The 14,443-nt window shown below is 48.2% G+C and overlaps 1 protein-coding gene across 1 annotated transcript; it reads right to left on the minus strand.

Annotated features, from left to right (window-relative positions):
* Nucleotides 1–9,585: 9,585 nt before the first annotated feature.
* Nucleotides 9,586–13,987, minus strand: LOC119449089 (uncharacterized protein K02A2.6-like). Its single transcript, XM_049666254.1, has one exon. It carries the CDS (start codon nucleotides 13,757–13,759, stop codon nucleotides 9,800–9,802), a length of 3,960 nt encoding a protein of 1,319 aa, XP_049522211.1. The 5' UTR covers nucleotides 13,760–13,987; the 3' UTR covers nucleotides 9,586–9,799.
* Nucleotides 13,988–14,443: the final 456 nt, after the last annotated feature.

Genomic DNA, 14,443 nt, shown 5'->3' on the forward strand with positions numbered 1-14,443 from the left:
ATGCTCAGTGGGTTTGGGAATTTCTCTCAGCACAAAGGCGCGATTTTCAGCGCCGTCACCTATGTCCACAGTTTCACTGGTCTGCAGGTCGCCCTCTCGCAGGCGCCGCATTTTCGTCTGGTCACCATGGAGATGTAAGGCAGTCCTTTTCCTCGTGGGCAGTTCGCGCCATGGATTTTTTGAAAGGTACATGGGGAGCTTAGGCAGAATCATGGGCACGGCGTCTCTCGAGAAAGAGGGCTTTCCGCGTGGTGTACGTACCTCTTTGCCTTCGATCACGTGCACGTAATCGCTAAGTATATACTTTCCTTGAAAATGAAGCAAGCACACGGCGTTAGTGGCATCCAGCGGCTTGTCCTTGCGGTGTAGATTCCACTCCCATGTCAGGCGCATTTCTTCATCCTCGGGGACACTGAACAGAGACAACTTCGGGGCCTCTTTCACGCTGCTGTACCCAGTCTTGCAACCAGGCGCAAAGCAATAGTTCTTTCGCCGAGGTCTCCCTATCTCATAATTCAGTAAATCAGCCAACTCAACGCGCACACGCCACCAACAAGACCACACACATGCAACTACAATCGGTAAACACGTCGGGGCCTGTCCGAACGCGTGCGGCGGGGATGCGGCTTCAGGTGAAGAGCGCAGTGGCGCCACCACACGGCGCGCGAATATTTCCGTGTTTTTCGCCTCGCCGGTGCTGCCCCTATCCACTCTCCCTCGAACTAGGGTTGCCAGATGGCCCCAACAAAAAATAGCCAAATGATCCCAAAATGTAGCCCAAAGATAGCCAGACCCTAATTTTTTGTGACCCAAAAGTAGCCCAAAACATAGCCAAACGTTTGATGTTCTGCTGGTGTCTTATAGATGGTGCAGATGGTTCACTGCGTATTTCCGGCTCCAAAATTACTTCCGCCGCATGCAACCAGCACACCAGTGGCCTCAAGATCTGCGTAAAGAATTCTAGTGAGAGCTGCCACTCGTACGTGGATTTGGACACCGCTTATTGTTACGAGCCGAAGGATTTCGTTTCCGATTGATTCATGACGCGATCAGCATTTACTGAGCCATGTTGTGAGCTAACTTTAGTTCACGCCTCGCTTTACTCGAGGGATTTTTCTACAAGTGTCGGGCAAAATACTGCCAGCTCCAGCCTCTAGGATCACCGTCGGCTGGTCACGATCGAGTGCCCAAGAGGCGGCCCGAGCTCAATGCATTTTAGAATAGTGATGCCTTTCCTAAGCATGATTCATAAAATAAACATGTTATTTCTATCCCGCTCTCTTCTCTTTCTCAATTTTGTATTTTTTACTCGAAAGCAGCTTGACGCTGAGTTAGCAAATGCTGCCGCTTAGAGGCACACTGGACTCTGGAGAAAACTTGAAACCTCGCATTTTCCTCGTGCAAAGAAGGGAAAGTTGTGACTGCAATTCGCCTTTGAGTGCAAAAATGGAACGACCTGCTGGCCCGTAGCAGTAGAGGTGAAATAAAGTTTAGAGTTTCAATTGCAACCTGGATTACGGCGCTGGCAATTTAACCCAGGTGGTATTAGTATCGAAGCATTGAACTGTGCAATTTTTAAACAGGGATTACCTGGCAAGATTCGTGAAATCTGAAAACGTGTGCGAAAGTTTCTGTGAATGCAGGCGCGAATGCGTGTGTTGCCAAATTTCCGAGGGGGGCTGTGTATACCTTACCTTCTCTTGAAAAAAAAATGAAGAAATGTAATTCCACTGGGAAACATACGTGCGCGGCGACGATGTTACCGTGTTTTAACTTTAGACGCAACCTCACAGCGACGACCACGACCACGCTAGATATGCGCTTGGAGTCCCCATATAGTTGCTATCGCAATAAAAGGAAATACCTCTTGCTCAGTTACCTGTTATTTTATCATAGACAACCACTTTTGTTAAACCTTGTGAAAGCATTATCACGTTCCAAAAATACTCATTTTACGGGTGGTCAGCCTGCCGGTGCAGACAACAGTAAAGGAAACGAGCCCGCGCACTCTGATAACCCGTTCTTCGCGAACACAATCGGCTCGACCTGGCTGGCGCACCCTCCGTTAACGTCACTACGTCACACTAACTGAAAATGGCGCACGTGCGTTCTTACTTCTGCGAAAAGGAAACGCAATAAATATCCTATAGCGCATTCGATTATCCTTTCTGTAATAAAGCCGGCAATACCTGTGTGTTTCCAAAGACTAGAAGGGCAAGAGGGGACGGAACGGCAGCGGTCCTCCACGCGCACAGTGCCGTGGGTACAAATCTTGAGATAACGGCAGACGACGAGCGAGTACAAAGTGCGTCCACCGCAAGTACGAAGTGCGACAGCGCGCTCGTGCCTGTGCCGAAGTTCGGGATCATGTGGGAGCCTCACGCAAGACCTTCACGCTACCTTAAAACATCCCCATTCTCAACGGCAATATTTTAAATTCTGAATGGCTTTATGCTTTGCAGATGCAATAGTTGCCTTGGAATGCGGAATGAATTTCGGACATTTTGTAATAGAGTAAGAAATTTGCCGAACTTCTTACTTCATTCCGAAACAACGCACCACCAGACGCTCTTAAAACCAAATATGCGCATAAAGTACAATTCACCTTTGAAACAGGGGTCCTTCTCCAATTCCTTCTTATATGCACGGCTGTATTTCGCCCACTTGCCCATGCTTAGTTTTCAGAACGGTTTTCTTACTGAACCACGTGTGAAGGGGCAGCAGATGGCGCCGAAACCAAAACAAAAAGAGAGCTTAGCCTGGAAAGGCGTGTAAACACGGCAGCGATGAATTAACGCCATGCACTCAGCGCTGACATTGCCTAAAAACACGGCCTTCGAGATTGATTACATAACTTTTTCGCAGCAATGAGCTTTGGGTTTTCATAAACCGGCGTTCCCAAATTTTGTCAGTGCTGACGTCCTTAATACAGAAATAGCCCACGTATAGCCATGTAGCCAACTCGGAATTTTCGACGCCAAGCCGCGTAAAAAGTAGCCCAATTTGGCTATTAATAGCCTAATCTGGCAACCCTACCTCGAACCATTACCCGTATCTAGTTCACTACTATAACACGTCACTGGGCCAGCTATCCGATTGGCTGCCCAAGGCGCGTCATCGACAATTTTGTAGCTTTAGCTACACTGGCCTAGCCAAGCCCGTTTCGCGCGGCACATCAAGAGCCGTGCTGCGCATGCGCAAGGATCAGTGATGTCACACGGCTTGCGCACCGGAGCCACCGGAGCCGGCACCTCTCGCGCACTCCGCCGCCGCCGCGCGCGACTCACCGCCGCCGGTCTGCGCATTCCAGAGGAGTGACGTCGTAGCCGTGGTAGACGCACTGGCGCCGGCGCGAGCTCGCTGTGCAGTCGCCGTCTGACACTGCGCTGGAGCCGCTGCGCTTCTGACTGGCGTTTGCCAGTGTGGTATAGCCATGGAGAAGGAGAGCGCAAATGCTGCTGAACAGCGCAGAAGAACGGAGAAGCTTGACTCATCGGATCCCGAAGTAGTTGCCTGGCAAGTTCGTGCCAACGACAGAACCCACCACAGCTTCGCTGGATTCCATCTGCACGGTAGTGTAATAGGGATCTGATTTTTTTTTTTTTACTTGTTACATCTAAGTTTCACTAGGCTGATTTGATCAAACATGCATGGTTTAGTAGTGGAGGCGTTAGAGGCGGGCAGGCGGTTCCAATCAATAGTTTTTTTCTTGGCACGAATGTCTTGGAACAACATTTAAGCGAATAACTTGCATAGTATAGCGACCTTAATTTAGTGCTAGATGCAAGATGAGCAAGGTGTAGTGGAAGGATTTAAAAAGCGTAGACCGTAATTTTTCTCGTATGTTTTGTGAAAGGTGCACAAGACGAGAAACATTAGCCTAACGATCACAAAGCTGCAATATTACTTATAAAGAGACGTCGAAAGCATATTAAGACAGACTCAAGCGTGCGCGGAAGTCAACTGCAGTCGACAAACGTTTCTAGCATACCTTGCGTTCCATATCTTACACAACTATCACAAAGTGTCCCAAACACAAGGGGTATACTGCAGCTTGGATCGCGTTAAAATGTGTTATACATTTCTGTACACTTTTATAACGAATGTTTTGGTGAAGTTGCAGAAAGAGATACTACGTTAAAATATCGTTAAACCATGCCGATCGCGTCGTTAACGTTTGGTTATTAAACATGTTCCATGAAATATTATCAGTAACGTGGACAGCAAGTTATTGTAGAAAACAACACATGCATGATAAACGTCGCAAAACCTATAAAGGTTCGCTGTAAAATGATATAAAATTCCTTGTACGTCATACCAACTGGTCCAAGCATCTACGTTATCAGTGGCATAAAAGTTCGAAAAGCTACACGTGTGTGGGTATCTTTTTTTTTTTTAAGGAAAGCCAAGTTTCTTAGCTGTGCGCGCTTGCTCAACGCGATTTATCAAGGACTACGATCAAAGACAAACACGTTAGTGTATACGACGGGCTCTAGCCCAAATCTGATATTCACCATTGAAATGTTACATTAGCGGTTGAGCGTAGGAGGAATGAACAGAAGAAGGCTAAACGTGCTGCGGAGACACTGGAGCAAAGGGACGAACGTCTAGCAAAGCGGCGTCGCCAGGAGGCTTAGCGACGTGCCCGACCGCCCCTGCAGCAACAACAAAACGCCGTCGATGACGTCAAGGCTCGCCGATCGACTGAATATACTGTGAAACTCAGCGAAAGCGCCAGTGCGACTCGGACCTTCCAGACGGACTTCGTAAACAATCCGTTTGGATATGTGTGCGACGTGTGCGAAAGACTATGGCACATGAAAGACTTGACGCCGCTGAGTAGTGCCATGCGTGAAACGTTAAGTTTAGCGGCGGCGCCTCAGTGGGCTGAAACCGTGGCGCGGGTTTGTACAACGTGCAAGAACTTTCTCGTTAAGCAGAAGATTCCACTCTTGGCGTTACCAATCCTTGACAATCTAGACAACCAGGAAAGCTAGGAATAATCAGCTGAACCTTTGCTAACGCTACGTATATCCTGGCATAGCCGAGCTAAGCCACTGCAACTTTTTTCCAACGTTATGGCGAACAAATGTCGTTCGTAATAGTATAGATGTTAGTTAATTTCTTTCTATAAAAAGAAACAAAGAGAATGCACAAGGACATGTATCACAACACTAAAAGCACTTCCGGCCCACAGCAAGTGTCGTCTGCTTGTGTTAAAACGTGCTCCGTGTTGACGAGAGCTGCGCGTTCAGTGTTGGTCTTGTTCTTTCTTTTCGCGAGCACCATGGTTCGCCCTGGCTGCGTTGTGGGCTGCAAACGTAGCGATCGGCGACATGTCAAGCTGCGACATCGTGCCCCGCTGCAAGGCAGCAGACGAGCGGAGTGGCTGCAGCGCATCGGACTTTCGGTATCCAAACCAATCCAAACGGCACCAGCATCTACGCGTTTGCGGCCGTCGCTTCACGTCGAAAGTTTGCCACAATAGAGTTTAGCGTGTCCGATATTCAGGTAAACGCAAGCGCAAGTGTACTGGCCGTTTTACTACGTTTTACGTGATGAACGGAGGCGTAAACGTGAACTGCTTTGACGGTGCATCCACCTGCCGGCACAAAGCTCAACCAAACACACAGCTAATATAGCAGTAACGATGTTTTTCCAACTTTGCTGCTGGGTCAAATTTTTGGCAGGGGCGTAATCTTGAACACGTTGTCATGTTTAAAATGTTTTGTACTTGGTTACAGGAATATTAGCTCTGTATTTGGCTGGTTAAGCTCTGCGCCACCAGATGGCTGGACCGTGCATGCCGATCAGGCCGCTCACGTACGTCTACGAAACTATGGGTGTTCTGTGAACGAAACTCCTTCATCACAGTGGTATGGAGGGGCTTTAGTATACGCCTCAGGCTATCCGTCAAAACACCCAGCTCGCCTGTGGTTACCGGAATACCGGACACGCTCGGCGCTGCGACAGAACGCTCGCAACGCACGCTGCTTTATCGCTCTCGCTGGGGATCGACGGCCGGCTGGTTAGCGGAGAGGTTGGAGAGCCTTCGCGCGCTGGGTCCCAGGCAGCCGGAAATAGGCGACAACACGTCCCAACATGACGTAGAGCCAGCGAAGGCGGAGCGTCGCCGCCATCATTCGGCGACCGAGTTGAGGAGGAAATCCATGGCTAGGGAGGACGGTAACTTGTAATCGTCCGTAGCTCTCTTAATATGAGACGCTTCACTTAAATTGTGACGCGAATGTTTTAGTGTAGCTGTGCCCTACGCGTCTACAAAATTTGTCCGAACCATTTCAGGGACCCTTTAAGCAACTTCTTCATGTGCAACACATGCATGCTACATCTACAATACTGGTGGCCACGGACTTTGGAAACTTTGCGACTGTGTGCTTAGTACGGTGAGAATGGAATCCACCGGCGCCTCCGACCCCGCAGCGTCCCAGGCAGCCTCGGCTTTCTCATTCCGCCTTCCGAATTTCTGACCAACTGATCCTTCCCTCTGGCTATTCCTCCCTCTGGCTCCCTCTGGATCCCTCCCTCTGGCTAATAACGTTACTTCGGATAGTCTTTTCATCATTCACTTTCGCAGGGCGGAAGTGCACTTTTTCTTGCGGTTGGAAGAAAATATGTGGAAGAAGATTCCATAAGGGCGTCGCCTCGTTCTGGTCGTTCATACATCCTCGAAACCTCACATTAGAGGGGTCGACATGTTCAAGCACACGTGCATTTCTTCTCAGAAAAATAGAAGACTGGAACAAGCTTGCCACAGTGGCATTAAAGTACGAATTCTCTGACAATGTTTTCAAAAGAAATTGGCGTTGCTGCTTGCTTAATTTAGGGTTCTATTGTTCGGCTTGGATGTTCTCTGTAAGATGTTTAAGACTATTTTTATGTTGTAATTGCATTGTTTACTTGCTTATCGTTTGCTGTCGGTTTTGTGTGCCGCGTGTTTGAATATGCAGTATATATCACATACCATGCGCAGTTTTTCCGCTACCTGATTTTGTTCTAAATAATCTTTCGGACGCTGTTATTCTGTGCGGTTGCTTAGCTTTTTTCTTTTAATAAAGGAAATAACCACCCTGTAAAAACCCGAAAGAGCTCACAGTATTGGAAATAAATTACTGTAAATGGCGTTAACTTTATGAGATGAACGACTAACCGCGCGGTCCCAGAGCCTATTTGAAAACGCTGGATCGTTCCATCGTCGCGCAGCAATAATTTCCTAGCGTATATCGCGATTTTACAGCACAGTGAGAACACTTTCAGAGGTCTTATCTATGGCCATGGCACGTCATTGAAAAAGCGGTCTACGTAGGGGCTCTAAATTGTGCTGGTTATTAAGCAGTTCACTGCGCCTCGTTATTTGCGGCAATAACACGAGCTACACTTAATCGAAAAGAAAATAATTACGGCAAATGATCTCCGCAGGAAACCGCAGTGTGGAGGAGGTTACGTGAAAGGAAAAAAAAATGGCATTTACTCGAGAATAGCCATGACGCTCCAAAGAAAACAAACACCCATACGAGTTTCTCATTTTTCTTTTAAAAGAATGCTTCGTAGTTGAAGAAATGATTACCCTGGTGCGGAGTTTACCCAAGAGCCGTATTCCGCAAAGCTTCGGTTTTCGAAGAATTCGCTTTGCGAGTGGCGATTGGTTGCCGCGTGGGCGACACCATCGCCTCGGGGTGCGCACGCATATTATGATGACGTCGCGCACATGTCAATCATGCGCAAACCGAATCCGCCGTCGGCTACGAGGCGAAGTGGGGCGAAGTGCTTCGGTGTGGTTCGAAGGCACCGTGTGCAGAACCTATGCGTGCCGTGTGCGCGGGCGAGATTGGCGTTCAGAGCAAAAAGGTTTCCTAATTTGCTATATTTTCCCTTGGGTTGTGACGTTCACATCCAGAAAAAAAAAAAAAAACCTGAGTGCCGATTGGCCTCTGTTCTTCCTCTCGATCTCACTACGTCAGCGTATCGCCCAAATGTGACGCCACCGCCAAACTGAATTTCGCGGAAACCGAATCGTTACAGAATACGGCTCCAGGACAAATTCTTTTTTTTTTTACGATTGAAGCTTTTTTTTTTAACCCGTACGGGTTTTTTTAGTGGCGAAATGCCACTCTCCGCTAAATGGCCTTTTTTATTTCATGACAAAATGTTTTACGATGATATTCTTTCCTTTTTCTCTTTCTTCTTCGTCGAGAAAGAGAGTGAGAAGGAATTTATGGTCAAAGGTCGCATCTGGCGGAATGTTTTGTATGTTGTTTTCTTTCAGTATACAAACTTGGACGCCGACGAGCTTTCCTTCGAAGAGCGGGTACGTACTGGTGGCAAAGCCGCTTAGCGTTACAGTGTTTTTAACGCGCGGGAGTTATTTAAGTAAGCAAACTGCTCCCGAAATTTCGCATAGACGAGTGACGAACGCCTACAAAGACGCGCTCGATTATTCTTAACATTTCAGACGAAGATTGCAGCGATTGGGGCGCCTATCATCATACTCGCAGCACTTGGCAAGGTGAGCCTTTCTTCGTAAGAAAATTGTTCTTGAAGTGGCATTACATGGTTGCGTTCACGACCAAATGTGGTGCGCAATACAAACAAAGTTCAATAGCACCGCGATGACATTGAAAAAAAAAATTGCCGCGTATCTGCGTGCTTCGCTGCAAATGTCGTCGAAAGACGATAGTCTTCTGCCGGCCGTACTACATGAGTGCTGGTCTGATCCGCGGCCACCCGTGATGCTGTTCTCGTACCATTTCCGTCCTGGCATGATAAATGCAATGGAGGTTTGTTTGAACAGATTTCATTTTACCGCATTATTATTGCGATAGCAATTATATGGACACTCAAAAGCAGATTTCTGCCGTCGGCGTCGCCGTCGCCGTGAGGTTCCGTATGACGTCAATGGAGATGAAATCGTCGCCGCGCGCCGCCGAACGCTGTATGTGCGAGTGAAAGGGCGCGAGGGGCGCGCGCTTTCACGGGGAGTGAACGCACGGCGGAGAACAAACGCGCGTTCTGCGCCGTGCTCCCTTAAGGGCTGCAGATGTAGGCGTCTCTTTCCTCCTTTACAATCTCCATATATGTAGAGCAAACGCACCTTCTTCCGGCGCGGGGGGGGGGAAGGGGGGAGGGAAGGGAGGCGACGTTTAGCCATAAAGAAAGAAAAAAAAGTTAAAGAGTGGACACTCCCATAGACCCCGGCGGCCCAATCGACTCTAGCGCACCTGGTGGTTGGTGAGAGCAACTGGCCTGCGCTTCCCGTTTCGGTTTCACTGGCGCGAATTTTGGATTACTGTGCGCAACCGACGTTTGGCTATGGCGAAAGTTAATGATTTCAGACCACTTTTCTCCGCCCAAATAGCAATGCTATTGTTTGTCGTTTTGATTTAGCGATTCCCTATTTGTTTTAGCTCAAAACTGTGCGCGCGAATTGAGGTCATGACGTAATCTTTATTTCGACTAAGTTATAATAGAAATATATGCAGGTAATCATAATTCACTACGGCTTTATTCATCGCGCTTTTCTTTTGGAACAAGCGGTCAATCTATATATCAATTAAAGAGACAGAGTGTTACAATGAAGACGCCGATATGCGAAAGCCGTTTATTGCAGCTCATGGCAGAAACACATATGACACGACACAGCTTGGTCGCCGCGCTTTTAACACGATAACAGCGCCAACAAAGGATGCGCGCGCAGGCTCTGCGCACTGAACAGCGAGGGCAGATAATCGTCACCAGCCACGTTTGACGCGATTACAACACTCCCCCACAAACAAAATCACATTCAATGGTACATCAGTCGATCTGGTGGGCGTGTCACCCGTGTGCTACGTCTAAGTATAGGAGGGGTGTGCGGCGGTTGTGGTGACGACACTGGCGGTTGTGCTGAGCAATTTCCCTTTTCCAAAATATCACTGGCATGCGGCAAAGACATTTCATCACCACAGTCTTCCACATATTCTTCATGTTTCAAAGAAGTGCAACGTAGGTGATCGGCATGCACAAAGCGCGTTTGTTTATCAACATTCACCAGGTACGTTACCGGAGATTTCACGCTCACAATGTTTCCAGGTCGCCACTTTACAAGTTCACCACGAACAGTACGCACGAGCACGCGATCGCCCACAGAAAATGCTCTAGGCTTTCCCCTACGTTTATTTGCACTGCGCACTTCTCTCTCAGACTTCGAATTGATCGTACCTTCCATGTCTGGTTTGAGCAGAGAAAGTCTTGTCCGCAGCTTTCTCTTTAAAAACAACTCTGCTGGTGTTTTACCAGTGAATGTGTGCGGCGTAGTTCTGTACGCGAAAAGGAAGTTGTCAACTCTGTGTTGCAAGGATCTGGAACTGTGGCTCCGTTCATCCTCTAGCAGTTGCTTTAGCAATGACTGCTTAACAGTCTGCACTGCTCGTTCTGCTGCGCCGTTAGATTGAGGATGATAAGGCGGAGTCAAAGTATGCTTGACCCCGTTTGCCTGCAAGAAATCATCAAACTCTTTCGCTCGAAACTGTGGCCCATTGTCCGTAACTATCTCCTGAGGCAACCCATAGCTTGCAAACAATGACCTTACTGTCTCAATGGTCTTTTGCGCCGTAGTTGAATTCATTATTTTGACATCTACCCACTTGGAGTGTGAATCGACTGCGACCAGAAACATCTTGTTTTCTTTTTCTGCAAAGTCGAGGTGCACTCGCTCCCAACTGTTAGTGCACCACCTCCATGGGGTCAGTGGCGCTGGTTGGCCCACTGGCCTTACACTCTGGCAGATGTGACATTGTTTTACAGTTTGTTCAAGGCTGCTGTCGATTCCGGGCCACCATACCATTGATCTCGCCAGGGCCTTCATTTTACTGATACCCATGTGTTGTTCATGTAACAGCAACAGTACTTCCTGTTGAAGAGCGCGGGGTATAACCACTCGGTTCTCCCAAATTAAGCAGGCATCATCTACCGAAAGTTCAAACCGTCTTACAAAGAACGGTTGATACTGCGCCTCTACCGACCGCGGCCAGCCATGCCATGTCATTTCACGCACAGCACTCAAGACAGAGTCCTTAGATGTTTCATGTGCGATGTCCTTTGCAGTTAAGGGCAATTCTCTGGCAGGAGAAAAGTAAAAAATCTTATCTACATCATCAGTGTTTTCAGACAATGGTAGACGCGACAAGCCGTCAGCATTGCTAATCTTTGCCCCTGGTTTGTGCACAATGCGGAAACGGTAGTTCGACAGAAAAATGGCCCAGCGGTGGACTCGCGCCGCTGCCACAGCACTACTGTGATGTCTAGCTTCAAAAATTATCGTGAGTGGTTGATGGTCAGTGATAATAACGAAGCTGCGGCCATAAAGATACTTATGAAATTTCTTTACGCCGAAAATGATGGCGAGTGCCTCTTTCTCAATGTGGGCATAGTTTCTTTCCGCCTGTGACATTGATCTGGAAGCGAATGCGACCGGACGCTCAACGCCATTCACTACGTGCGATAACACCGCGCCCAGCCCGTAAGCAGATGCATCACATGTCAGCTGGATTTCCTTTTTTACGTCATACAGCTCCAAGACTGTTTCTTTAGTTAGCAACTGCTTACATCGCCTGAAACACTCATCGCACTGACGCGACCACTGCCATATGCTTCCCTTGCGTAGAAGCTGGTGAAGCGGTTCTAGTTGTCCGGCCAAATTGGGCAAAAATTTTGCATAGAAGTTCACTAGGCCTAAAAATGCCCTCAACTGGGTCACATTGCTCGGTTTCGGTGCTTCAAGGATTGCTTTTACTTTATTCGCCGTGGGATGCAGACCGTGTTGGTCTATTTCGTGCCCTAGGTATTGTACCCTTTCTTGAAAGAAAACGCATTTCGCCACATTTACTCGGATCCCGTGCTTACTCAGAGCATTTAGCACTTCCTTCGTTCGTTTGTAGCACTCTGGTAGGTCTTTCCCAGCTATCAGCACGTCGTCTAAGTAACAGGCTGTGCCAGGTATGCCATGCAAAACCTGATCCATGACTGCTTGAAACATAGCAGGCGCACTCGCAACGCCGAACGGCAACCGCCGGTATCTAAAGAGACCCATGTGCGTGTTAACCGTTAGAAGTTCTTCGGCATGCTCGTCCAACTCCAGCTGTAAATAAGCTTTTGCCAAGTCTAACACAGTGAACACGGTTCCTCCCACCAGGGATGCAAAGATATCCTCAGGAAGTGGCAAGGGATAGTGATCTACCTCGATGCACTTGTTCACACTGACTCTATAGTCACCACATATCCTTATTTCTGGTCCATTTTTCTTGGGCACAATTACTAGTGGCGTTGCCCAGGTGCTGTGCCGCACCCGGTAAATTACTTCAGCCTTCTCTAGTTCCGCCAGTTCTTTTTCCACTTGTTCTCGCAAGGCATACGGTACAGGCCTCGCCTTACAGAAAACTGGAACTGCATTCTCTTTCGTGCGAATGCTACCCTTGTATCCTTTTATAGCACCATAGCCTGCTTGAAAAACATCAGCGTGCTGTTGTTTTAATGCTTCTACAGCTCCTTGAGTTTTTAGAGGCGCGACTGCTTGTACTTTAAGCGCAACCTCATGCAGTTTCTGCAAGGCATCAGGCAAGTTCACTTTTATCTTTGCGAGCCAGTCACGACCGAGGAGCACAGGCATGCGCACCCCTTCTTCATACTTGGCAATGACAAGTGGTAGGCGGTGGCTTTGCTTCCCGCACTTCACATCGACTTGGGCAACGCCCCTTACATTGATTGCGGTGCCGTTGTACACTCCGAGTTTTACGTCCTCACAGTTGTACGATAGGTCAGGGAAGTTCTCTGCAAAGTCTTTTTCAGACATGATTGTAACGGCAGCCCCCGTGTCCAATTCCATCGGTACTTCGTGACCGTTTATGATTACTTTTACTACTATGGGAGGCGGACTGCCTGCTCTGTTTGTTTGACATATAGTCAGCAAATCCTGCAAATCCTGCTCTGTTGCCGGTACTTCTACAGCCTGAACAACTCGCGTTTTGCACATTTTTGCGACATGACCACGTTTAGAACACTTAAAACAAGCACTTTTTACAAATGGACACCTTGTAGGAGCGTGCTGACCACCGCACCTATGACACTCTACTGCAGTTTTTTGCGTATAGTTTTTTTTTAGTACCTGGCTGGTTGCGTTAGGCTTCCCTTGGCTTCCTTGCCAGTGCAGTTGAGCGTTGCTGGCCCCGGCGCTGTCGCACAGCATGTCCTGGGTGTCCTTCTGTGCAGCCTCCATGGCGGTGGCTACCTTGCACACCCGTTCCCAGGTGACCTCGTCGTCGGGCAAGGCAAGAAGACGGCATCGGATGGTGTCGCTCCGTAGTCCGGCAATTAGGCGGTCCCGTAGCGCTTCTTGGAGGAAATTTCCGAAAGAACATGTCGCGGCGAGCCTCTTCAATTCCACAAGAAACTGTGCGATGGTTTCATTTGACTCCTGGTTCCGCCTGTAGAAGTGGTATCGCTCAGTGACCACAGACCGCTTCAGGGCGTAGTGCTGTTGCAGCACCTTCTTGGCGTCTTCGTACTTTACTTCGGTGGGCGTTTTCGGCAGCAGTAAGCTACGCAGTGTCACGTAGGCCTTCTCTCCTATTATGGTCAGGAAGACTTCAAGCTTCTTTCCGTCGTCTATTCCATTTGCTTTCGCAAATAGTTCGAACCTTTCTAGGTAGACGTCGATGTTTCCCGAGTCCGGGCAGAACTCCGGCAGCTTGCCGTAAGTGGTGGCCATAGCTTCAGTGCTGCTTCATCCCATCCTCGTCGCCAATGTTACAATGAAGACGCCGATATGCGAAAGCCGTTTATTGCAGCTCATGGCAGAAACACATATGACACGACACAGCTTGGTCGCCGCGCTTTTAACACGATAACAGCGCCAACAAAGGATGCGCGCGCAGGCTCTGCGCACTGAACAGCGAGGGCAGATAATCGTCACCAGCCACGTTTGACGCGATTACAACACAGAGTACCCGCAATGTTTTTATTCCAAGGCAAGGTAGAGGCTGAGCATATAAAAAGCACAAAATGAGAAGAACATCGCACAGAAATGCAAAGTAGACAACAAATGCATCTAGACTTACAAATAAATTCTAACAAATAGAGTGAGAACACAGACAACGCACACATCGCTAGAGTTGGCAGTAGCCGACAAGCTGGTGAAGAATGACGCACTAGGCAAGTGGGTAAGGATCTATATGGATCTATGGCAAAAACTCAGCGCACAAAGTTGATAAAGAAGGAAGAAGTGACGTATACACAGCAATAAAGTCCCGAGTCACGAATCGGGTTAACAGAAGTAATGCACAGAAAAGAAAAAGCGTACAGAAACCACACGACACAATATATCAGAAAAGCAAAAATACAGTGTGTTGGCTGTTCTTAAGAGCAACTTGCCCAAAATGAGAAAAAAAAAAGC

Source organism: Dermacentor silvarum, chromosome 4 (assembly GCF_013339745.2).
Source record: "Dermacentor silvarum isolate Dsil-2018 chromosome 4, BIME_Dsil_1.4, whole genome shotgun sequence".
Classification (NCBI taxonomy): Eukaryota; Metazoa; Arthropoda; class Arachnida; order Ixodida; family Ixodidae; genus Dermacentor; species Dermacentor silvarum.

Excerpts from the sequence above, each read along its gene's own strand:
- LOC119449089 (XM_049666254.1), bottom strand. The coding sequence starts at position 13,759 with ATGGCCACCACTTACGGCAAGCTGCCGGAGTTCTGCCCGGACTCGGGA.